The 24520-nt window shown below is 40.5% G+C and overlaps 1 protein-coding gene across 1 annotated transcript in view; it reads left to right on the forward strand.

Annotated features, from left to right (window-relative positions):
- ABCA12 (ATP binding cassette subfamily A member 12) overlaps positions 1–24520 on the forward strand; it is a 103409-nt gene that overhangs the window by 12850 nt on the left and 66039 nt on the right. Inside the window, exons 6-17 of the mRNA XM_053377235.1 lie at positions 3746–3924; positions 4632–4744; positions 5474–5567; positions 6630–10643; positions 12714–12829; positions 13670–13776; positions 14658–14911; positions 15028–15140; positions 16407–16531; positions 17576–17749; positions 21070–21234; positions 23065–23266. Of these exons, the coding sequence (XP_053233210.1) occupies positions 3746–3924; positions 4632–4744; positions 5474–5567; positions 6630–10643; positions 12714–12829; positions 13670–13776; positions 14658–14911; positions 15028–15140; positions 16407–16531; positions 17576–17749; positions 21070–21234; positions 23065–23266 (5656 nt within the window). The remainder of the gene's footprint in view (positions 1–3745; positions 3925–4631; positions 4745–5473; positions 5568–6629; positions 10644–12713; positions 12830–13669; positions 13777–14657; positions 14912–15027; positions 15141–16406; positions 16532–17575; positions 17750–21069; positions 21235–23064; positions 23267–24520) is intronic.

The following is a 24520-nucleotide window of genomic DNA, read 5'->3' on the forward strand; positions in this document are numbered from 1 at the left end:
GCTGGAGATGGGAACGCTTGCAATATTTGTTACGCTAAACTCAATAGCAGCAGGTGTGAGTGTTTAAACCTAGATTTTCTCAGCCATGTAAAAAGAGGGGAGTTGTGGGGACTGTTTTTAAGAGCAAAACAATTGCATGGGCAGGAAGTTCTAAACCTTCTCCTTTGTGTGACTTCCTGTAGCTTATACATAGTTTATATCATGGATATTTTAATTCTCAGATGATTAGATTACGTTTCCCTCCATCCCTGACCATTGGCCTTGCTGGATTGTGGTGAAGGGAATCAGAATCCAACAAAGACATGAGGTCCACAGGTTTTATAGCTCTGTCCTAGGGGAGATGATGAGAAGTAGGTACAGGGAGAGTTCAGCTCCATCAACCCACATACCTCCATATCGCTAACGCTTGGATCCCCACACCCACTTTTATACAATGATCGGAGCAGATCTGAGTTTCAACAAATAAGTTTGCTGCTGCCCTTTCTAGTTTGACCCTGATTATACCTGACAAAGAGTTCTAAAGGGAAAATTCAACAGGGATTTGAGGGAAATTGAGAAATGAGCAAGCATTACTTACCCATAAAAGTCAGATTATTGGCCCATCTAATCAGGTGTTGTCTACCTCAATTGGTATCAGTTCTCCAATGTCTCAGAGGAAGGGTCTTCATCAGCTGTAGTCGCCAAGAACTTCTGAAGTGGAAATGTGTATTGGTTTGGTAAAAGGAAAAATAGAATATGGTGAAATAAAATGAGAATTCACTGTGTGCCTAGATTTGGGGCAAGTACTGGGCAAATGAGAGAGCCCAGCAGAGGTTTAAAATCACAGAGCATGCAACAAGGTAAAGCATTGAAATATAGGCTGTTAGACCTTTGAAATATCCCCTTCTAAGTTGCTTCCAAAGTTCCCTACTTCCCTTAGCATAGCAAGAGACTACACGTTTGGGAAGCTTAAAATGGTTTACAGTGGTACCTCAGTTGTCAAACGTAATCCATTCCGGAAGACTGTTCGACTTCCAAAATGTTCGACAACTGAGGAACAAAGGGCAGTTGGCAAAGTCAATGGAGAAAATAGAAAAAAATGCAGCGGAAGCCGTTCGACTTCTGAGGCACGTTTGAAAATGGAAGCAGTTACTTCTGGGTTTTCGGCGTTGGGGTTCCAAAATGTTCGGCTTCCGAGACGCTTGAAAACTGAGGTACCACTGTACTTATAAACTCTTCAAAGGTCAGATTCATATGCCTTTCCATACAGCAGCAAGAAAAGATAGGCAGTTTCAAAATGGTAAATATTTCTAAATTATTCATATAAAACCACAAAGATGGCTTGCTTAAGCCAGGCAGTCTAAGGTTGGAGCATCTAGATTTGACCTCCTTACTGGTAGGGTTCACATGATGGAAAGGAAAAAGAGCAAAGAGTTTGGTAACCCTTCCTCCCACAATGAGGGGATGTAACCTAGCTAAGCCTGGCAGGACAGCTTACTCTATGGTCTTAACCCCTTCATGCATTACAGTGGTACCTCTGGTTACATACTTAATTCATTCCAGAGGTCCGTTCTTAACCTGAAACTGTTCTTAACCTGAAGCACCACTTTAGCTAATGGGGCCTCCTGCTGCCGCTGTGCCGCCAGAGCACAATTTCTGTTCTCATCCTGAAGCAAAGTTCTTAACCTGAAGCATTATTTCTGGGTTAGTGGAGTCTGTAACCTGAAGTGTATGTAACCTGAAGCGTATGTAACCCGAGGTACCACTGTAATTAGAGTTAAGCATGTTGGTTATATGAGGCTGGTTATATCCAAGGATCAAACCTGGCACATCATGAATTCAGAGCATGGCCTCTGCCACATCACCATGTTACTTCTTAAAGCTATAACACCTCATTGCCTTAGGCCACGTGTTTGTGTGAACATAGTAGCAAACTTTAAAAGGAATGAAGGCCCTGATTGAAGGCAAAATTCCATGTTCACTGAATCACAGGTGATAAAAGCATCCCTTTCAGTTAATAGAATTAATGCAGACATCCCTTCCATATAGAAAAAATACTTGTGCACCATATATGCACCAACACATGTAACACTTCTATAGGCATCTGTTTCACTGCTTGTATATTTAATATACAAGTCATTAAGAAGCTGCAGACAATAGTGAATTCCTGCTGCAAGTGCATGCAGTGGTCAGCTATATGTTCCCTCCCTTAAAGTGAGTTCAAAAGAACCTCTTATTGGAATCATCAGATTAGGTTTTTTAAATTTGATTTTCCACAAGTGTCTGCTTTCTCCTGTTGTGCCATCATCATGTTTTATAAGGGCATCACCCAGCAACTCTTATTCGTTCTGATGCTCTAGGGCTAGTACAGTACAAGTCTTTGGCATACTTCAATACTATCTGGGAGCCCAAGCCTGTACCACAGTTTCCCCTTCCTATCTGGGAGGTTTTGCAACTGGTAGGGCAAGATCACAAGATCTCCTAGTCATGGAACAGGTTCATGCAGGTCTGTAGTTCTCAGCTCACAGCAGCATCAGCAAATGAAGCAAACCTCCACACCCCGTATATAGCTGGGCTTTCTTGAGGTTTAGCATGGAAACATTTAAATTTTCAACCAGGCCAAATTAATATTTTTACTACTAGTAGTAGTATGGTTTGAAACATGTGTTTCAATACTTTTGAAACAATACTTTTACAGAACAGTAATCAAAAAACCCCAGAAAGGTTTCCCCTGAGCTGAGGAATTTACAATTCAAAATTTATATGCAAAAGGAGGGAGAAAAGATATAGACAAAAAGGAAGAATGTGTATTCAGTTCATCACATGTCTTTACTTTCAGTATGGGATGAGAACGAAGGGGTTAAGCCAAAAGCTACTCAGGAAAGTATGGAAGTGGTTCAGCATTACGTAGGTGATCTGGGAGTAAGTTCTGGGCACGAGGAACAGCAATCAGGAAAAGGGGAAGTTTAAAGAGTACAGTAGTTTGGTGATGAACTTGAAGCACCTTTCTTTGGTTAATGCACACTTCACATGCTTTGTAGGCATGACATAGCAAAGGAGAAATTTCTAAATCAATTTAGGCCATGCTGTGACCCGTTTTACTTATCTTAGGCCACAGTCTTGCCCACAGTTGCTGAAATCCAAACTACAAGAAAGAAGATTCCACCTAAACATTAGGAAGAACTTCCTACAGTAAGAGCTGTTCGACAGTGGAATTTGCTGCCAAGGAGTGTGGTGGAGTCTCCTTCTTTGGAGGTCTTTAAGCAGAGGCTTGACAACCATATGTCAGGAGTGCTCTGATGGTGTTTCCTGCTTGGCAGGGGGTTGGACTCGATGGCCCTTGTGGTCTCTTCCAACTCTATGATTCTATGATTCTATGATTCTAAATCTATGGGGCAACGAGGTGCACTTTTGTGGGCGGGCTGCTACCCTTAATCTACTGTTTTACTGCAGCAGCAGATGCTCTGTAGGACATTTTTCATCCATTCATTTCAAGATTAATTCTTAATTTTGCTGGCTTCTTCTCTCCTGCCTAGTTCTAAAAAGATATCTAGAATGACAAGCGCTGAAGTCAAAGAAGTGACTAGTAGCCAGGATGCCTGCCCAAGTATGGTATCACACACACATACTTTCCCCACAGAGCTGCAGTTTGAAGTTGTTTCCCTCCCTCCATTGTGAGCAAGCTATGATTAAAAGAGAACTGGGGTCCTGTGAACTGCTCTCTCTCTCTATCTATTCCTTTTTAAAGTTTCATTATTGTTTTAAGTTGCAGCAAGATTCTCAGTACCAGGTGGCTTTTGTCAAGGAAACAGTTTCGTTCTTATCGCTCATCTCCCAAGTGCAGAATGAAACTTCTCTATGGCGCATCCTCCTGATGGCCCCAGATATCACTCAAGGTGTCAGTGCTATGAAGGATATGATTGCTGCCCTTCAGAACACAAGCAGGTAAAAGAAAAGGCAAGCTATACACCAAAAACATAATAGCTCTTCCTGGTATTTCGCTGACAGTGATGAAGTGGTAGCTTCCACTGACAGTTATAAAGGGAGGTGTTATGAAAGGAGAGCATGAGATTTCAGTGGCTCAGTAGTAGACTGGTTTATTTGAAGGTCTAGGCTGTGTACATGGACTTCATCTGTAGTGCTTGTTTCATTAAAGTGATTTTATTGTTCTTGGTGGTACAGAATTTTTTGCAAGGAAATAAAAATAAATAGTGTTCAAATGGGGCAGTGATGATACAACAACATCTAATATAACATTGTATTATCAATTGTTATATCAAAGGAGCTAATAGAATAACATAGTGAAAGAAATGAATGTTTATAACAGAAAATGCAAAAAATTAAAGCAAAACAAACAAACAAACAAATGGGGCAGTGATGATTGCCACGTAGAAGTGTCTTAGGGAGGAAAACCCTGACTATTCAGAATTCATAGACTTCATGGCATTCATTTTCATCCTCCCCTTTGTCTCCATTTCTTACTACTTTGGGAATAGGCCACCTGCTTGCCATTTTGTTTTCCTAAAATGCCCTAGACATTGTGCAATTTCTTCCCTTACACTACCTAGCTATTTACAGGAACCAAAGCTGTTTGATGCTCTATAATATGCTCATTCTGTGTTACTATTGCTTTATTTCCCCTGTTTACAAAGAATTATTATGGCTGTGGAAAAGGATTCTCCACTAGTTGCAAGTGACAATGGACTGCAAGCCATACAGAACATGATTAGTGGTCTGCTGCATGCCTTGAACTGTTCAGAGCAAGGTGAGGCTGCTTGCTTATCTCTTTATCAGGCATCTAAGTAATATTGATAGACAAGTTTAAGCTCTTGCAAATCCATACTTGTTGCATCATACAAAAAATGGTTTTTTACTTCAGTTTATAACAGACACTAAGATGCACAAAATAATGAAATGCTTACTGCCAACAGAAAATAGAAGCAACTTTTTCATAAGTTATTCAAGGCCTTGTTGAAGTGTTGTTCTGATAAATGGAAAAGATTAATAGTCATTAGAGATACTGGGGTGGTTTGTATGTAATGTTTATAGCTTAAGAGAGCTAGGAAAAGGGTCTCTTCTCATCTCCTCCTGACACATGCCATCTCTGGCACGTTATTTAACCCAGAGTTCATTTTCTCTGAAACAGGTAACTCTGGTTTCATGTCAGTTTACTAACCAGGATCTTAAAACACGGTTTATTCTTGGATCTTGTTAAGATCCTAGTTAGTAAGCCATCATCACCCCAGTGTTCCCCATATGACACACTGTTTTAAGCAAACCAGGACTGAAGTGCTGAATATAGTTTTGGGATGGGGAGAAATTTGTTTCAGTTTCCATGTAAATCCTAATTGATCAAATTTGCACTTTCCAAAACACAGCCATACTTCAAAATTCACATTTATCCTTCAAATGCTATGTTTGACTATCATCACAATTAAAGTTGAAAGGCAGTAACTCAAATTGTGGATTTATCTTGTTTATTTTTATTTTGTAGATAATAGCAGCTCAGCAATGAATGACATTTGTCGGCTCTCTCTTCACTGGAAAAACAACCCAACTTTAATGACTCAAATGAAAGACATTGTGAGGTGAGATTAGAGTCATAAATTATTTATGGGGTGAAAGTTAGGTTTTTGCTAATGTGAAATTTTATTCTGGGGGGGCAGTGGGAAGGGTGCTTTGCAAAAACTGCATAGCTTTCACTAGATCATATGAACATTTAACTAGCATCTGGTGTATTGTTGAGGCAAAGCTAGTCGATTAAACTCATAACACACTGTGGATTTTAGGGGGAGATGTATCCCTGAGAGTTAGTATTTGTGTAACATTAACATATGCATGATTCCTCAGAAGTAAGTCACCTTGGCCGGGATTTAACTAACCAGCTCCATAAATGGAAGCCTTGAACAAGGATTTCTGTTTGTGCAATAGGGCTTTCCTTCCTCTCCTCTTTCGGCAGGCCCTGTCCCTCAAAATTGGCTTTTGTGTGTATGTGTGAGCATTCCCAGAATAGCACACAAAGGGAGGAGAGGGGCTTGTTCCATCTAGCAAACTGAAATGCTTGTGTAGAGGGAACAATTGAAAGAGCTTGATGTTGAATTCTACCCACAGTGTTTAGCGGGCTTACTCCCAGCTAACTATGTATAGGATTTCAGCCACAGTGACAGAATCCATGACGCATTGGTTGTTCTCAAATGTAGCACAAAACTATGGCTTAAGGTTTATATGCGCAAGTATTGGGCACATGCACTTCCTTCCTCTCTTCCTTCAATGCAGCAGTGAGGTGGGAATCAGAACCCTTTGCTTCTGTTTTTTATGAATGATGATTTGTACTTATATGCAAGCCTAGAAATGCAGCACCATTCAGAAACTGATGGGAGTAGACTTCATTCTTCAAGCAGAAGCAGCATATTGTTTACTGAATTTTAAAGAATTACACATTTGTCATGGCATAAAGACTGACAAGTTTATTCTGCCATGTTCTAGCTTATTGTCTTTTAGTTATTATGTTATGTATTTTGTGGGGGTTTTGTGTGTTTTATGTTGTAAACTGCCCTGTGATCTTTGGATGAAGGGAGATATATAAACTTGATAAATAAATGTTTGATTTCATTTGAATTTGTATTTCTGTATTTTTGTTCTCATTTCAGAAAATTATTACCTCCAGATTTTGCTGGTGAAGACTTCAAAACGCGTAATCTCTCAAAGGATTTAGAAACCATTAAGAAGTCTCTACATCTTTTACCAGAGAAATTTAGCATTGCTGAACTGAACAACCTGTTCAAGCAATATGAGAATAACAGTAGAGTGAACTTGACTGATATCCTTCAGTGGCAAATGGAGGCTGACAGAGACAGTAAATTAAGAGGTGCACTTAATAGGAGAGAAATCAACCAAATCAACAACTTCACATCTCTCCTGCTTCAAAATGACTTTAATAGGCTGCACTTGCTTGATATAATGGCTCACTTGAAAGAAAGTAAAAATGTTCCCAAGTTTAGAAACATTTGGAATCAAACATTTTTAAATAAGACTAATATTATGGTCACAAAGATATGGCAAACGATTAAAACAATAAATTCTCACGAATTATCTTATATGCCTGAAAACCTTAGAAGGTACTTAGCATCAGTCCAAGATGTGCCATCATTGTTTTCAGATTTTCTGTTTAAACCTACTACTATTTACAACTTTCCTGAGAAGTTCTTGACACTCCAGAAAATCTTAAATATGGTAGCAAAAGTTGAGAAAAGTCATAATTACTTATTGCTATCCTTCGTTATTGACAAGATGCAGGACATTCAAAATTTCGTTGGTGAATCTCATTGGAATGAATTCAATCATTATTGGCGTATTACAGAAAAACTGAGGTCTGCAAAATGGAGTGATACAGATATCGTTGCCTATGGGCAGGTTTTAGACATATTGCACAACAATCTTTATGTTCACCACAATGGCTCTGGCCTTCCTTTGAAAAAGGAGCTGGGACAGCTGACCAAATTCGTGAACCATTTAATGAAAGAATACAGTGAGGAGAACATCAGTAGGGCAAATGTCTCAATGTTTTTAGATGCTGCTCTGAAAACTCTAGATGTGCTAGAAGACTTGGAGGAAAGGTACATCCATGAATTAATTCCTGTTAATCCACTAAAGGATGCCAGCAATGAAACTGTCCAGAGATTGTTCCAAATATTCAAGGAAGGGGTAGATATACTTTCTGATCCTAGGCTGACAGAATCATCTAGTATAAAAAAATTGGATACCCTCTACAGTTTTTCACGCATGTTACTTTTGCAGAAGTTGTATAGGACTTCAGCACAGCATGATTCTTCAGGAGAAGCAAAAGTACAGGATCTTTTGTATTTAACATTGACCCCTTTTCTAAGGGAAGATAATCAGGTTAATGAAAGACTGCAGAACTGTACTGTCAAGGATGTTCATCACATTGTTCTTGAAGTGTTGTTGAATAATGCCACCCTACTGGATGCCTTAAGAGGAAGCAGCTGCCATTTCCTCTTTACCTCCACAGACTTGGAAAACCAAACAGCCCACCATCATACATTTACTGAGCGGTTTCAGCTTGTGATAAGAAATTTAAAATTGATGCCAACTTTTCAAACTCTCCACAAAGGCAAATGGAAATACTTTTCAGATGAATTTCAGTGCTTCATCAACTCATTACAAGTTTCGTCAAAGTTTCTCTCCAGACTGAACTATTTCCATAGCTACAAGAATCCCTGGATACAAAAGATGCATAGACGTCTAACAGCCATCTCTAATGAATTCCACCAAAGTAATCTGACCTGCCAAGCACCGTGGCTCGGGCTTATGGACATTATAAATGGACCTTCTGCTTTGCACATTTTAAGCCCTTTTATTCTGAATGAAACAGAACCTAGGGCACAAAATTTATCTGGCAGTGTACCACAAGCCCTTGCATCTTTTATTTTGTTACAAAATGAGCCCTATAAGAATGCCGCTGTATCAAAGATGTTAAAAGTGAGCAAAAATGATGTAAGTCAATCAAAATGGAAGAACTTATCAAAGGTATTGAGTGAAGTTGCAAATATGTTGAGCTCCAATCAGAATGTGACGAATGCAAACCAGTATGTTCGACTCTTGGACATGACCAGGAAAGCTCTACTTCTCGTTGGCGCAGGACTAGCGCCTAATAAAACAGAAACTCATCTGCCCCTTGAGACCTTAAGTTGGCAGATGAAAGCTTCCTATTTAGAAGACATGCTTGCTTCATTAAAATTATTCCTGAGTGAAACCTCTGACATAGATTTCAAAGCTCATTTAGAAATACTTTTTAATAATTCGTCTACACCTGTTGATGTTCTTGCTCAAAGCCTTTTTTATATGAACCCTCACTGGAAAGAAACCAAGAAGGCATCAAACTTAAGTAGAATGATTTGGAATCAGCTGTTTTTAAATGAGACCAATTTTAAATTAGCAACAATATGGGAAGATATCAAAAAGGTGATTTCTATGGCAAATCCACTGTTTCCTGAGGATGTGAAGCAGGACTTTGATGCAACACAGGAAGCTCCGTTGCAGTTTTCAGATGTTCTGCTTAGATCTAAAAGCACAAAAAACATTTTGGAGTACTTCTTAGCACTTTTGAATAAGTATCGTTTTACAGCAAACATGAGCATGAGCCACAATGCCCCCTTAATGGCGTACCTTTCAGGAATAATGCAAAAAATCCAAAACACCACAAATTTTTACACACAGGATAATGGTTCTGATACTCTTTTCAGTGCAGAACTGGAGGAACTGACTAGACACTTATCCCACATTACACAGAAGTATACTGAGGAAGACTCACAAAGCAGCAACATCTCAGAAGTAATCAATGTGGTCCTCAGGAATCTGTTGTTACAGAAAACTTTTGAACACCAATTTAACACCAGCCAATTAGAAGCAACCCCTCAGTTGGTCTATGATAGCAATAAAGCCCTCCAAAGGGTATATGACATACTGAGGCAAGGGACAATAATGCTTTCTGACAGCAGATTGGAAGAAGAAACTGCTAAAGAAAAAATTGCTGCAGTGTATGGTTTCTCACACTTTATCTTTCAAAAAGAGTTTAATGAGTCTTTGTTAGGGCTTAGTACTTTAGCAGAAGCAAAGATAATAGATGTCTTGCATTTATCTCTGAGTCCTTTCTTAGATATTGGGAACCCTAGAGCTAGAAGGCCACATAACTGCAGTGTCCAAGATGTAATTCACGTAATACTTCAGATGTTGTTTAAGAATGCCACTATCCCTGAGTCCTTGAAACAAAGCCATTGTGAACTACCTTTTACTTCCAGGGACTTTGAAAACAGAACAATGCCCAATCAAACATTTACTGAATTGTTCCAGGACTCAATAAGCAACTTAAAGCAGACTTCAGAATTAGCAAGACTTTACCAAAACAATAGTGAATATTTGTCAAGTGCATTGTTATGCATCATCAAATCACTACAGTTTTCTTCGAGCCTGCTTTCAAAAATGGACACCCTCTTCCATTTTAAACATCCATGGATAAGGGACATTCATAAAACTCTAGCAATAATCTCTAACGAGTTGCCCCCAAGTGATTCAATTTGCCCAATCCCTGTTTTTAGTGATACAAATAATACAGTCAACTACGATCCTTTGAATCTTGTCCCGCTTTTCTTTGCCAATGAAGCAGAATTTTATTCACAAAATCTCACAGACAGCTTAGCTGATGGGAATAATTTGTCAGTGTTTTTCAAGCTATTGCAGGATAGCCTTCCTTCAAATGCTGCCATAAATGAAGTGCTACAGATTGCCAGGGAAGCTATCCACAGCCAATCTGGATGGAAGACTTTTTCTCATATCTGGAACATGTTTCTCAAGTGGAACATTACGGAAGTTGAGTATGTGAAGCGTGGCTTGAAACTAGTGGAAAGAGTTCTAGTTGACAATGAAGTACCTGATGCCAGTGTTTTTAAAAATGTTACATTTTTGAATTTACTGAAGGAGCTAAAAGCAGATGTGAATCTACATTTTCTTCAAGACAGAACCAATCTGGAATATCAACTTGACCATGTTGCACACCCTTCTGTCATGACCACTGAAATGCTTCTAAATAGAATACTGCTTCAGAATGAATTGGCGCAAACACTGCCTCCAAGCAGTTTGATTGGACAGTAAGTGGTCAGTTTCATAATTGTAACAATCTGTTGTTGAATTCAACAGTTCAAAGATTATTCAACCTTGTTCTCAAATAGAGGTGGGGTGTCTCTAAATATCAGAGAGTTGCCAAATAGGGAGAGCGCTGTTCCACTCAGGTCCTGCTTGCGAGCTCCCCATAGGCATCCAGCTGGCCACTTTGAGAACAGAATGTTGGTCTAGGTCAGCCATAGGCAAACTCGGCCCTCCAGATGTTTTGGGACTACAACTCCCATCATCCCTAGCTAACAGGACAGGTGGTCAGGGATGATGGGAACTGTAGTTGCAAAACATCTGGAGGGCCGAGTTTGCCTCTGCCTGGTCTAGGTGGGCCTTGGATTCTCTTATGTCATTTTAAGTGAAGGCTGGCCCACTGCCTCCCCCCAGCTGTAGGGTGGCTGAGTGGGAAGAGGCAGGCAGACTCTGGAGCCCCGCAGTGCGCCCCAACCCATGAGTGGCCCGTCCCGCCCTCGCCCTGCCTCCATGGGTGGCTTGCTTTGCCCCTGGGTGCGCCGGCCCAGACGCCTGAGCGGCTTCCTCCTCCGCTGGACGGGGGGGGGGGTAAAATGAATGCACAGCATCTTTTTTTTAAAAAGAGGCTGTGCGATCCAGGATAATAGCAGTTACCAAGACAGGAAAAATATGTAAACTAGAGGAATCTGTGTATGTGTAAGTGATTGAAATAATTGTCGCAGCCCAATCTTAAGCTTGCATATTAAGACACAAGCTTGACTGTTGTTTTTTAACTGTGGGACTTCCTTCTCAGTAAGCAAGTTTAGAATTGTTGCCTGGTGCCCTAATTGTGTACTTAAAGCTGCAATCCTAAACACACTTACTAGAGGGAAAGTCCTATTGAATTGAATGAGGCTCATACATGAGCAAACTTGCTTTGGATTGCATTTGGATTGGATCAATGGGTTTTTAGTTAGCCTGCCTCCTGCTCCCAGCCTCCTAGCCTACGACTTGACATGAGCCAACAGTGTGACGCGGCAGCTAAAAAAGCCAATGCAATTCTGGGCTGCATCAATAGGAGTATAGCATCTAGATCAAGGGAAGTAATAGTGCCACTGTATTCTGCTCTGGTCAGACCTCACCTGGAGTACTGTGTCCAGTTCTGGGCACCACAGTTCAAGAAGGACATTGACAAACTGGAACGTGTCCAGAGGAGGGCAACCAAAATGGTCAAAGGCCTGGAAACGATGCCTTATGAGGAACGGCTAAGGGAGCTGGGCATGTTTGGCCTGGAGAAGAGGAGGTTAAGGGGTGATATGATAGCCATGTTCAAATATATAAAAGGATGTCACATAGAGGAGGGAGAAAGGTTGTTTTCTGCTGCTCCAGAGAAGCGGACACGGAGCAATGGATCCAAACTACAAGAAAGAAGATTCCACCTAAACATTAGGAAGAACTTCCTGACAGTAAGAGCTGTTTGACAGTGGAATTTGCTGCCAAGGAGTGTGGTGGAGTCTCCTTCTTTGGAGGTCTTTAAGCAGAGGCTTGACAACCATATGTCAGGAGTGCTCTGATGGTGTTTCCTGCTTGGCAGGGGGTTGGACTCGATGGCCCTTGTGGTCTCTTCCAACTCTATGATTCTATGATTCTATGATTCTATGATTCTATGACTTGCACTTGGAAGGGCCAGGGAGGATCTTACTGAAGCTGGTGAGATTTCTTAAATCTATGAAGTTTAGACAGACTGTAAGTAACGTAATAAGTGACGTGTCATACAGAGAAATCTGTTTAATTATGGCTACTATCCCAGATGGTGTATCTCTAAATTTGTTTTACTCAAGAAAGCTGAACTCTGCTATCTCATTTGGAAACTAGGAAAGTTACTATGTGCAGTGTTGTTTAAAAAATTTACCACCCTCATGTAAAATTCAGCTGAGCTGTCTGGCTTAAGCTAATTTGGTCTCACTGAATCAAGTATAAGTGAGCTACAGATACATTTTTTTAAAGGATTTCTATTTCACACTATTATGTAATGTTTGCTGCGGCATACTTAAGAAGTCGGAGCATTCCTTTCTTGTTCTGTTTTTTTGTTCTAGGTTTCTGTTTTCAGAATTTGAAAATGTCTTCTTACACATGTCCCCCAATAATGTCTTCAGATCGTACTTGATTTGTGTATTGAATGTCTCTGAAATGCTGGAAAGTGAATTTTCAGGTAATGTATATGTTGATAGTGGCATACAATTTACAGTGATACCTCGGGTTACATACACTTCAGGTTACATACGCTTCAGGTTACAGACTCCGCTAACCCAGAAATAGTACCTCGGGTTAAGAACTTTGCTTCAGGATGAGAACAGAAATTGTGCTCCGGCGGCCCGGCGGCAGCAGGAGGCCCCATTAGCTAAAGTGGTGCTTCAGGTTAAGAACAGTTTCAGGTTAAGAACAGACCTCCAGAACGAATTAAGTACTTAACCTGAGGTACCACTGTACTCATTTTTGAAACTTCCCTTTATCGATGGCTGAACACTTTTATGTATGAATGTGCCATGGCTGGCTGTGTACACACCATACATTCAAAGCTGGTTATCCTCTGTAAGGATTCTGGAAACTGTAGCTTACCCCCATAGAACTAGAATTCCCAGTACCTTTAATAAGCTACAGTTCCCAGGATTCTTTGTGGGGAAGGAATGTGCTTTAAATGTATGGTGTGTAAGCAGCCTTGGACTAGCTGTTATCCATAAGATGAACTCAATATATGTTCGTTCATGTATGCATTTATGTATATGTGCAGAGAGGGAGGGAGGGGAGTGATAGGATTTCCATTTTTGTTTTTACCAAGAGGAGCTGCAGAAGCCGCAGTCTTGATTTTGGGGGTGGCTGCTCAGTATCACCCTCCCCCACCTGCATTTCTACATGCAGGGAAATGGTGGTGGTGAAGATGATGGTGATAGTTGCATCTTCATAGTCATCTTGGTAGCCTCTAGGGCAAAAAAAGGACTAAGAATGCTTGAAATAAATAGACAAACAAGTAATTGTTTGGTTTTCTGTACAGGAAATGCTGCCCTTCCTCCAGGCATAGCACAGCTGAAAAGGGTTATTCTCACTCCCCGTGATACCGACAAGAAGGATTTATCAGTTCCAGAAATCCTGATGTTAAGAGTAAGTGGGCTCATGATGTTGGCTGGAACAGTATGATTGTGTGTGCTTGTAAGAACTGTTATTAAGGCCTCGGTCTGCCCAACGTGCAAGTGTATTAAAAACCAGGAGACTACATTCCCTAGAGAAAAGCAGCTTTGGGAGGGGAAACCTGGGACAGAAATGGAGCAGGAAGGCATCTCACCATTTCCTCACCTGATGCTTCTCTTTTCCAAATCTCTCTTTTCCCCACTGCAAACATACATATAAAATGCAAATGGAGAAACTTTTCCAGCCCCCTTTGAGGACCCCCTGGTCAGAGGCAAAAATGGATGGAGCAGCAAATGTAAATTTTACCTTTGTTTCTACACCCTCACACAGCCCTCTTTATCCTCCTGCCAGACACGCAGAAGGCATTATCTGGGTTCAAGGACATATTCTGGCAACACAACAAAAACGAAGACCACTCAAGGAGGGTGCAAAGCAGGGCTTATGAGCCATGTTGTCTGTGGAGTGGAGGTGTAGTTGGTGAAGGGGCATGGCATGAGGACAGTTCTGGGGGCTCAGTAGAGAGGCTGGAGGGGCACATTTGACTCCCTCCCCAGGTCTGAGGTCCCCCTTAAAGCCGAACTTGGGAAGGTGGGAAGTGGTTTTGGCAGTGGCGGTTTAGAGCAACAAAGTGGCAGGTGGATAAGGGTTCATCACCTCTCCCTTGGCTTCTCTGCTCCAGATTCCCATTCCAAAACTAGGGAAAAGCACCTGTTGGGCCTCTGTCACATCCACTCACAAGTGCATATAACTTGAACTGCCATCATCACCACCACGTTGGCCAGATTTTCCTCACTGGTTTTTGTTTTTTAACCACTCATTTCTGAATAATTTTTCTCTCTTGATTGTATTTGAAGCTAACTCACCTCCAAAACTTGACATCCCTCCTTTGTGACCACGAGAGCATCAGGTCATTGCAGCAAACCTGCCAACTCCCTGGTGTTGGCTTTGCAGAGTTGTGTGATCAAAGTGAGTTCCACAAGAAGCTTCTTCGTGGTATAGAACTAAGTGATCGGATTGTGACCAGTTTTATGAACCATAGCAGGGTGTCTAGAGAATTTCGAGACATAGTCATAGGGGATCCCGAGAAACTCCAGCAGCAAATAAACAGGTAAGGCCTTCTTCAAGGTAATTTGTAGCAGAATATTAGCAGTGTATATTGCAGTGTATTATCTGTAGCAGTGTATATTAGTTTGAAGTAACAAAGTATTTGGTGTTTTTTTTAAGGTTACAAGAAAATGTGCCACAACTTAAATATATCCGTGATATCCCACAGTATATGGCATCTTTGGATTCTATAATGAACATCACTCAGAATACAATACACTCCAGGAAGCAAGGTAAGTTTTACATTCACTTGTTTGTTTCTTAGATTGAATTGCTTATTAAATTTAGTTGTCAGTATGGATCAAACCATTTTCATTGTGAAATTGTGGACAAGGCTTAGAATTTATACATATTTGTATAAAACTTAATTATATTCAACAAAGGAACAGTGACTAGTTACAAAAGCTGTAATTGGTGATAATATAACCTTCCTATCTTTGCTATGCTGATTTATTGTCTATAGTGGGATAAGACGCTTGGTCTCTGTTCAGTCCTGAACAAACAGAATCAAACTTACTCATAAATTTCCTCCTGGAGTCTGGCTTCTGGGATGATGGTGACATTCAGATCAGCAACAGAGCACCCTGGAGAATTAAATGCTCCCCCACTAGTTTCTGAAAGGTGCAGATTTTATATCAAATTTGTGTCCATTTAGTCTCTGTTTGTCCTTTGTAGACAACAGAAGGGCATTCATGGCAAGTGATGGATATATTATCATGTTGGAGGATGGATAGGTGAATGAGCCCCTGATGACACAGCTAATTTTATTCATTTCTGTAATAGTGTTGCCTGAGTGGCTATCCTATACTATTATGGACTAATAACATCAGCCATACCTTTAGGGTCTCATTTACTTGCTCGTTCTAATAATATAAGCCACACCATCCAGGGGCGAAATGAAGTAAGGAAGGAAAATATAGCATTAGTGATTAACTTATTGCTATCAGCTAGGACTGAAATAGCGTTTAAATAGAAAAGTGGTGTTTCATCTAGTGAGGATTGGTAAAGAAGCAAATGGAATACATTGTTGATGGTAAAATAAACTCATTTTATATGATTCGGAGAAGGAAGTGAAATTAGAAACATTTATGGGCAATTGGGGTTTATTGTTAGGCTTTTGAAATACAAGATTTGGACAAAATGTAGCGGGTGAGATTACTGTATTGATTTTTATCAGGAGCTATGCTTTATTAAGACAGTGTTGTTTTAGGTTTATTATTTCAATGTGTATGGAAAATGTTTAAATGCATAAAAGAGAAAAAAGAAGCTATTTGAATACCGAATGGCCTTGAAATGATACAGCCTCAGATCTCTCTGGGCACAGGAATGCAAAATAGTAGAAAATGGGAATGATCCCTTTGCATTTAAATGTACCACATGGTGACACTCTTGAGGCGCTTCCCCCACATCTCCCTGAAGCTCCTTTCAGTGCTCTGCATAAGCAATGTTTCCTGAAGACTGAAATATTTCATTTCGTTTTGTTTTCTGATGTTTTAAAGACATGCTAATAGACCTTTTCAGAAACGTTGACCTCCTCAAAAATGATCTCAGAAATGTGGTAGGAATGTCGGCAGAAAGTATCAATGCTTTGATGGAAATGCCTCTTCCAGAAAACAGAACACAGGCAAGTTTATTATGAATGATGCTGTCTACTTAGCTGGCTTTCCACATGCGGGGGATAAGTGGTAACACTTGCGTGCAGCTCGTGTGTACTTATGCATTATGGGATGTGGTTACACGATCCACATCAGCCAGTAGCTCATGTTTCTTACTGATCTGCTAATGTATGTTCCTTCATAATTCTTTGTCAACAGTTTAGCTTATAGTGCATCTTGTTACAGATTCTGGGTGGACTTAATAGTGTGACAGCCTCTCCAGTGGGAGAAAATATGATGCTGAGACATATATAAAAAGTTCTTCAGATGCTAGCTGCTACTAGTTTAGAGGTGGTTGCTGAGGGAAAGGCTTGTTAAGAGCATGACAGAACATGTGCGTTATTCACAACTGCCAGTAGAAAGCAAGGTGGCCCCCTCCTGTTTCTCCATATAACCTAAGTTAATAAAAGCCTATCCTATCCTTTAGGAGTTTGGGCAACAAAAACTGCTCGTGGCGTATATACAACTGCTCTCTTTTGCCTCTGTTAATCAGGTTGGGCAGCTTTTTGAGTTGTTAAAAATGTGTAAACCTGTTTGACATTGGGGCAAAATAAATATGTAAGTACACCTCAGGAAACAAAACCTCTCCCAAAACACTTTCAAGTCAAAAACTAATATTTGTCTCCAGCCCTGAGCATTGCTGGCCAGAGAGTTGTGATGGATTCACTCACATCGGCTAGAGTCATAGAATCCTACAACTGTAGAGTTGGAAAGGACCCCGGGGTCATCTAGTCCATCCCCCTGCAATGCAGGAATCAATGCAGAAGTCCTTTCGTGGGCTTAAGATGCAAAACAAGTCATGAATATTAATAGTCTAAAGATCCTGAATCTTTTAACTTGTGTTCTTGCATTCAAGAGGTTAAGGAAACTCCCAATTTGTTGTGTGAAGAATTGTATGTTGCTCCATCCTCTACTGTGCTAGATGGCGCTGGTGAGAGAGAGAGATGCTTAATTCATCCTCATTAGAGAGAGCTCACTATTTACAAACTTGCTTTTCCTCTGTGCCAATACAGCTGATTTTCTGGATACTCGAGCTGGAGTCCTGTGATACTAATGCAGCTGGTGCTGAGCTGGGAGTCGTAGCAAAGCAATTCTGCAACCTGCCACTCACAGAAAGGGTCCACAAGTCTTACGTTTTAGGGGTCACACTACTGCATTACCTGGATGTCTACAGTTTCATGTACAAGGTTTGTGTTGCATTTGAATCTTAAAAATATCTCCCTAAATTTTCCAAGCTTGTTTGTATCAGTACAAGTCTTCTGCTTCTTTTGTTGCTTTGAACATAATAGGAAGGAAGTTCAGGAAATCAATCAACCTGGTTTGTGTGCCCACATGCAGCAATGGTGTCATGTCTGTGAGCAATGGATACTCATAAAATGACGTAGGCTTTAAATGGCCATAGCCTTAGTTGGCATAAGGTAAAGGTAAAGGGACCCCTGACAATTAAGTCCAGCTGCGAATGTCTCTGGGGTTGCGGCGCTCATCTCACTTTACAGGCCAAGGGAGTCAGCGTTTGTCTGCTTCCGCAGACAGTTTTCCTGGGTCATGGTGTGCTGCTGACAGCTGACTCCAAGCTTAATTCCCTCTCATTAATGATTGTTTCAGGAATGACATGAGCCTGGGCTCTCCCACCATTATAAAAATAATCATGGTTGTAGCTGTGATGAGGTTCAGGGCAAGCTTTTTCTGAGCCTAGTTCACCTACCAGTGAAAATATATAGCAGTGCAAAGGGTAAAGGAAGACAAATACAACCAAGCCATTGTCCCATCTTCCTTCTGCATGCAGTTCTTTACGGGGTCCCACCCATGCACGGTAACCTCAAGCAATACCCTAAAGGAACCTGTCTTCTAATCATGCATTGTTCAAAGCTTTCATATTGCTATTACGAATACTAATCTGTTGCTGTGCTCCCATGTCGTATATTGTCACAGTCCACCCCAATCTCTGAGCGGTGCGAGGTTCCAGGCACTTAGCCAGGATTCGGGTTCCCTTTTGAAAAAGAGGCACAGTGGAGATTGTGGTGTCTTTAGGATATATAGTTTCTTTACAGATATATACAACCTGAGCCTATGATGGAGGGCTTCACAGCCTTAGCACCCCTAAAGGACTTGTTCCTCTCATAACCGCAGCCTTGGATTCAAGCAGAAATTCTCCCTGCCTGTTCAGTTGCAGCTTTGTCCTCTAGGTCACATCATAGCAAATTCTGCCCTCAAAATCCGCCCTCAAAGAAAGGGTGGAGGAGCTCTACCCATTTGCTATCTAGCATAGAATCCTCTTTCCTTTTGTTCTCTTAATGGCCCATCACCCAGGCTGGCCTGGCTATTCTAGCAATTGAATCCAGGTATTAGAAGGGTCTCCATACTTTCTCCCACCCCAGCCCCTTGCAAACTGGTCTAGCACTCATAACAATGTATTTTAAAATGTAGCCCATTGAAGAATATTTTTTTAACAGATGATTTTGTAGAATTTAATAAAGCAATGCTTAACCTGAGTCCAACTGCAAATTGCATTGAAGCACTCAAGAGTTATTACCTACTTGAAAACGTAATTGCTAAACTATGTTTAGCAATTGTATAATATTCCCTCTTCCCCTCTTCCTTGGCCCAATAAACCACTCTTTCCTTTGCTCTCTGCTTCCCTGGTCAGACCTGCAAAATCTCAGGCCTATCAAAAATTCCATATCCATTTTGTTCCACATGTATATTGACTGCACTCCAAAAGGGACATTTTTATATGCCAATAAGAGCTCCGAACCAGAAGCCAAAGCCAGTTTTTCTCTATCACTGCAATAATGTGATGAGAGGTTACCAGGTTGCCGAAGACTCACATCCTGGGATCTAATGGCAGGTGAGGAGCGAGATCTTAGTTTTGCCTGGTGGGAACAGAGGATGGCACCTGATGTCTCAGAGCCTTGCTGTGCTTGTAACCACAAGATGTACATAGGGTGCAGGGCCACACCAATGCAAGCACCCACAGTTTCTTTTTCAGGTTATACCAGTGGTTTATTTTGGAGTAGCAAAGAGACAGCATTTAGGATGATGGGGAGAAGATCAGGTTTCTGGCAAGAGGCTCCTGTTATTTTGACTCTCCCCCTATTGTGTATGCTATTATATTCTGCAGAAAAGTGCAAATGGTCGTCTTGCAAGACTTGAATGGCCTTGAAATTATTAATAGGAACAATAAGTCGCAGTTGGGGTAGGTTAAAATCCACAGCAGCCTACAGCAAATATGGCTTTGAAAAATGTATTTCGCTGTCCAAAGCTCTTAGCATGCGGCAACTTTTCCCTTCTCTCTTGTTTTACAAAAACACATTTAAACAATACATCTTCAAATTTGCACTGCCTCTCTTAAACCTAAAAAAATTCTGATTTTTTAAAAACTTCTTTTCAACTGGGATAATAAAAAAGGCCACTCCCTTTTGTCTTAAGTTGCCTAAAAGCCATTCTAGGCAAAATCTAAACGATAAAACAGCCATGTTCAGTCATTTGCCTGAACTTGCAGTAAGTCGAAGCAGGGGCAGCAGGCACCCACGCCCCAATTCCCATGTCCCCAGATGTGCAGGCTGCTCTTCAGATCTTTCTGTTAAGCTCTGAAGAGGGTTTTGAAGAGTATTTGATGGAACCTGTTTGATTGTCTTATCAGGGTTTCTCATTGCAGGAAATTTTCTATGCATGTTCAGTTTAACATACTTAACCAGCCCTCTAGATGCTTTTACTGTAATCCCACAAAGATCTGAAGAGCTGAAGAGCAGGCTTGCCTTATCGCCCCCTCCCCCCATCCCATGACTAACAAAAAGAAATAAAGTGATTTTCAAATGCAGCGGAACAAATTGCATGCTGTATCTGGACTTTGGTGTCTTCTTCTTCATATTCTCCTTGCCAGTGTTGATAATCTTTTCGGTGGTCCATGCATGGTAAAAAGGCACCAAGTAGGGCTGGTGTGGGTTTCCTCAAGAATGTAGCACTGTAGGAACTGTGTTTTACTTGCAGGTATATGTTGTTCAATCAATGTGCTTTATCCATAAAGAATGAAAAGATGTTTGGGGCAGGATCTTGGCAAATCATGCCTGTTTTGAATACTTTCCTTCGTACTGAATTATACAAGTTCAACACTGAGCCAGTGTTGATTATTTTACAGACCTAGGAAATGCTAACATATTTGGGGTGGATCCACACACAGGAAAAAATAAGTCAGAAATTAAACAGTTATAACAAAAGAAAAAAACACTATGTAAAAATCACATGGAAAATTTATTTGTTCTCTGGCGCCATCAGGTGTTGCATGTTTATAATGCATTCAAAGCATTTTTTTTTTTACTAATGAATACAATCGCAATTCAGCCAAAGTTAAGCAGTTTTAAGTCCTATTTATTTCAGCAGGAGAGGTTTAAAAGCATGTGCTCAATGCTCCCACTGGGATCATTAGGATCTAGAAGTTCTCTGTTTTGATTTTGTACCTCACGTGCTTAGTTTTGGTTATGATGTTCCTTTCTCTTTGCTATTCTAGGTGCTTTTCCCAATGGAACTTCAAACTTCTTTGGGTAAAGTGCTGGCTCTTCTCAAGGATTTGGATCACATCAAGGAACAGGTTGCATCAGACATCCGTCCACTCTTAGATGCAATTCATTCACTTAAAAAACTACGTCAGTCAAGAAATGTACCACTGTCCAAGGTTGGTTTTCTTCTTCAATAGGCAAAAGACAAAAATTCCTTCTAAATAATAAATACTGTTGTGAAAACTAGTTACTGGTAGAGTTTCCAGGAATGTTAGCAAACATAACTAAAGATCAACAAAACATATATTATGTGTATAAATAGCAAATCATATGTTTTCCAGAAAGGGAAACCATGTTAGTTTGCTGCAGCCGAAACAATAGCCTTGTGGCACCTTAAAGACATAAGGATTTATAACAGCATAAGGTTTGATTTCTGCTACAGCATACTTCTTTAGATGCATAACAGTGTTTTACCCTGAATACATTTTATGCATCTGATGCAGTTACTGTAGTCCACAAAAGCTTATGCCATAATAAATTTACTGGTCTTTAAGGTGCCACAAAACTCTTTTTGTTGTTTTATGGTGTATTTTGGGGGAAGAATTCCAGGTAGGACAGTAGGAGCCATAATGAAGGTGGACAGTTGTATATCAGGTCTTTCTGGACTGTATTTAGCACTAAAGTATGTGCAAGATTTTACTGTTGTTGTTATTTTATTCATTATATTGATTTGTTTAGGTAGTTATTTAAAATAGATTTACCCGCCCCTGGCAATAATATTTTTTTTGGAACTGGCTTTAACATGAATCAAATAAAAATACATAACCATTTATGTATTTAAATACATAACCATTCTGCCACCAGAATGTGGCAGCTAGACTGGTGACTGGGAGTGGCCACTGAGACCACATAACACCGGTCTTGAAAGACCTACATTGGCTGCCAGTACGTTTCTGAGAACAATTCAAAGTGTTGGTGCTGACCTTGAAAGCCCTAAACGGCCTCAAAGGCCCAGTATACCTGAAGGAGCATCTGTACCCCCATCGTTCAGCCTGAACACTGAGGTCCAGCTCTGAGGGCCTTCTGGTGGTTCCCTCACTGCAAGAAGTGATGTTACAGGGAACTAGGCAGAGGGCCTTCTCGGTAGTGGCGCCCATCCTGTGGAACGCCCTCCCACCAAATGTCAAGGAAATAGACAACTACCCGACTTTTAGAAGACATCTGAAGGCAGTACTGATATCCATCTTGCTGTGACTAGGAGGGAGGGTTTTTCTCTTGTGACCCCATCTCCCCTGTGAGATAGAGCAGGTGCCAACTGTGCTTTGCTTTCAGGGCTGGTCAAAACTTAGCTATTTTGCCAGGCTTTCACTGGCTATTTCCACCAACTTAACATGGTTTCCACTGATTTGCACTATATTTTAATGAATTCTAAATGATGTTTTATTGTGAGCCACCTTGAGATTTTTCTTAATGAAAAGTAGTATAGAAAGTAGAAATTTCTTTTCCTATAAAATTCTGAGATTTTTCTTTTTCCTGCCCATCCCCAAAGGAAGGCCATTTAAAAAAAATGTGACTGCCATTTCACTCTCACAGTGTCCCGGAATGATGTCATGTCCAGGGCACTGTGGTAGATACAGAATGGTGGACAGCTGCCATCACAGCAGCTGCTTGCTTCCTGCAACAAATTACAACTACTGTAGGAAAAAAGAAAGAGATTTAGTCCCAAGAAATGTGGTGGACAATTTCTCCTGTCCACTCACTCCTTGTTCCCTGGTGGGGTAGCGGGACATGGGTACCACTTTGTGGTTAATCTCAGGTGCCAAGAAGTCTTGGGCCGGCTCTGCGTAACACCCAGACACAGCACTAACCATCCTAGTCCCATTTTGGCTGCCAATGTTATATGTTGCCACATAAATGTTATGCCATATATAAATTTGAATGTTACCATTATCTCATTTGCCAAAATTTATTCTGTCCATCAAGATGCCTTCTGTTTGCTTCCACAGGCATTGTCTCAGGCGAGCAACTTAACAATGAACAGAGGGACATTTAAAATCATTTCGAAAGCTCTCTGCAATGAGGAAATCACTCCTTTGTTCTTTGAGTCTCTGCTTCCAGATTTTGAAGAGCAGAATGTTCACCATTCTTCAGTACAAGATGAGCAAATACAACATATTATGAATAAATATGGCATCCCACAGAACACCAGTGAGTTGTTAATACTATTGGTATCTGAAGCCTCTTGTAAAACCTACTGGATACAACCCAACAAAATTATTGCGTGGGAGCAAGTTGTAACAAGTCTTAATTGGGAATTAAGATTTCAACTCATTGCTTTCAGGAGAACATAAGCACAATTAGGAATGTGCAAAACTGCATTTGTTTATTTCTTCAGAATTGTCCAATATGTTTTTTAAAAGTCCACTAATAGTCTGCTTATCAAAATCCCATGAACCTCTGCAAGATCATGGTCATGTTTATGTGCGTATTTATGCCATTTACATATCTTGATACGAGGAAACAGGCAAATAAAGATGTCCTAAATATTTTAGACTTTTCCCCTTTCACTCTTTCAACCACTGATCAACCTTATTCCCTTATAAATTAGTTAGAGGTCAATGAAATCTAAACACACACACAATCATAATCCAATAAGATACTCTCTGTGAACACTATTGAAGTTGCATAGGAACTGGTCTAAGAATAGCTTTCTTTTGTCCTCCCACCTGTCTCAGGTAGAATAGAAATCTCGGACCTTAAAGATCAGCTTTCATTCTAACTTTATGGCTTATTAGTAAGGGTAATTAAAAGTCATATTTCTAGAGTTAGAATAGCACTTATATGAGCAGGATTCTGTGCTTTTATATCAACTGAGTAGGAGGATGATCGCAAGAGGGGAGGGCAGAGTGGCCAAGGGTGTATTTTGCATAAGGACCAGATTCAATCCAGTTATAAAGGATTTCAGGTGGCAGGAAAGACCTAACCTTGAGACCTGCTGCCAGTCAGACCATTGGTCCAATGACAATACGAGTCAGAATGGACTCAGTATGACAGCACCATATGTTCATAAGGGCGCTCCGGTCTCAATGAGATCAAATTCTGCAATACATGTTTGTATGTAGTTGGGGTGACCTATTTCAAAAATGGAAAAACTGACTTTGCTGCTGGAATTGCTGAGCTTTCAGCAGACACTTTACAAAGAAATGCAAGGTTTGCATTTTCTTGGTGCAAGAAAAGTTTCTATCTGAAAAGTGAAGCAATGCAGACAGCAGTTGAAGTGGCTTTAATACATTGCCAAATCTAAAGTCCCCAATGTGTTTGGCTTTAGTATTCAGAAAGGTCACTGCTTTTATTTTGAGGAGTTGTTTTTCCATCTGTACTGACACTCGCTCCTCTGAGCTCCAAAAGCTCCATTTAACCTTAAACAGAAGAGGTTTTTGCTAGAACAATAAGAACCTTGTT

Source organism: Podarcis raffonei, chromosome 1, assembly GCF_027172205.1.
Source record: "Podarcis raffonei isolate rPodRaf1 chromosome 1, rPodRaf1.pri, whole genome shotgun sequence".
Lineage (NCBI taxonomy): Eukaryota > Metazoa > Chordata > Lepidosauria > Squamata > Lacertidae > Podarcis > Podarcis raffonei.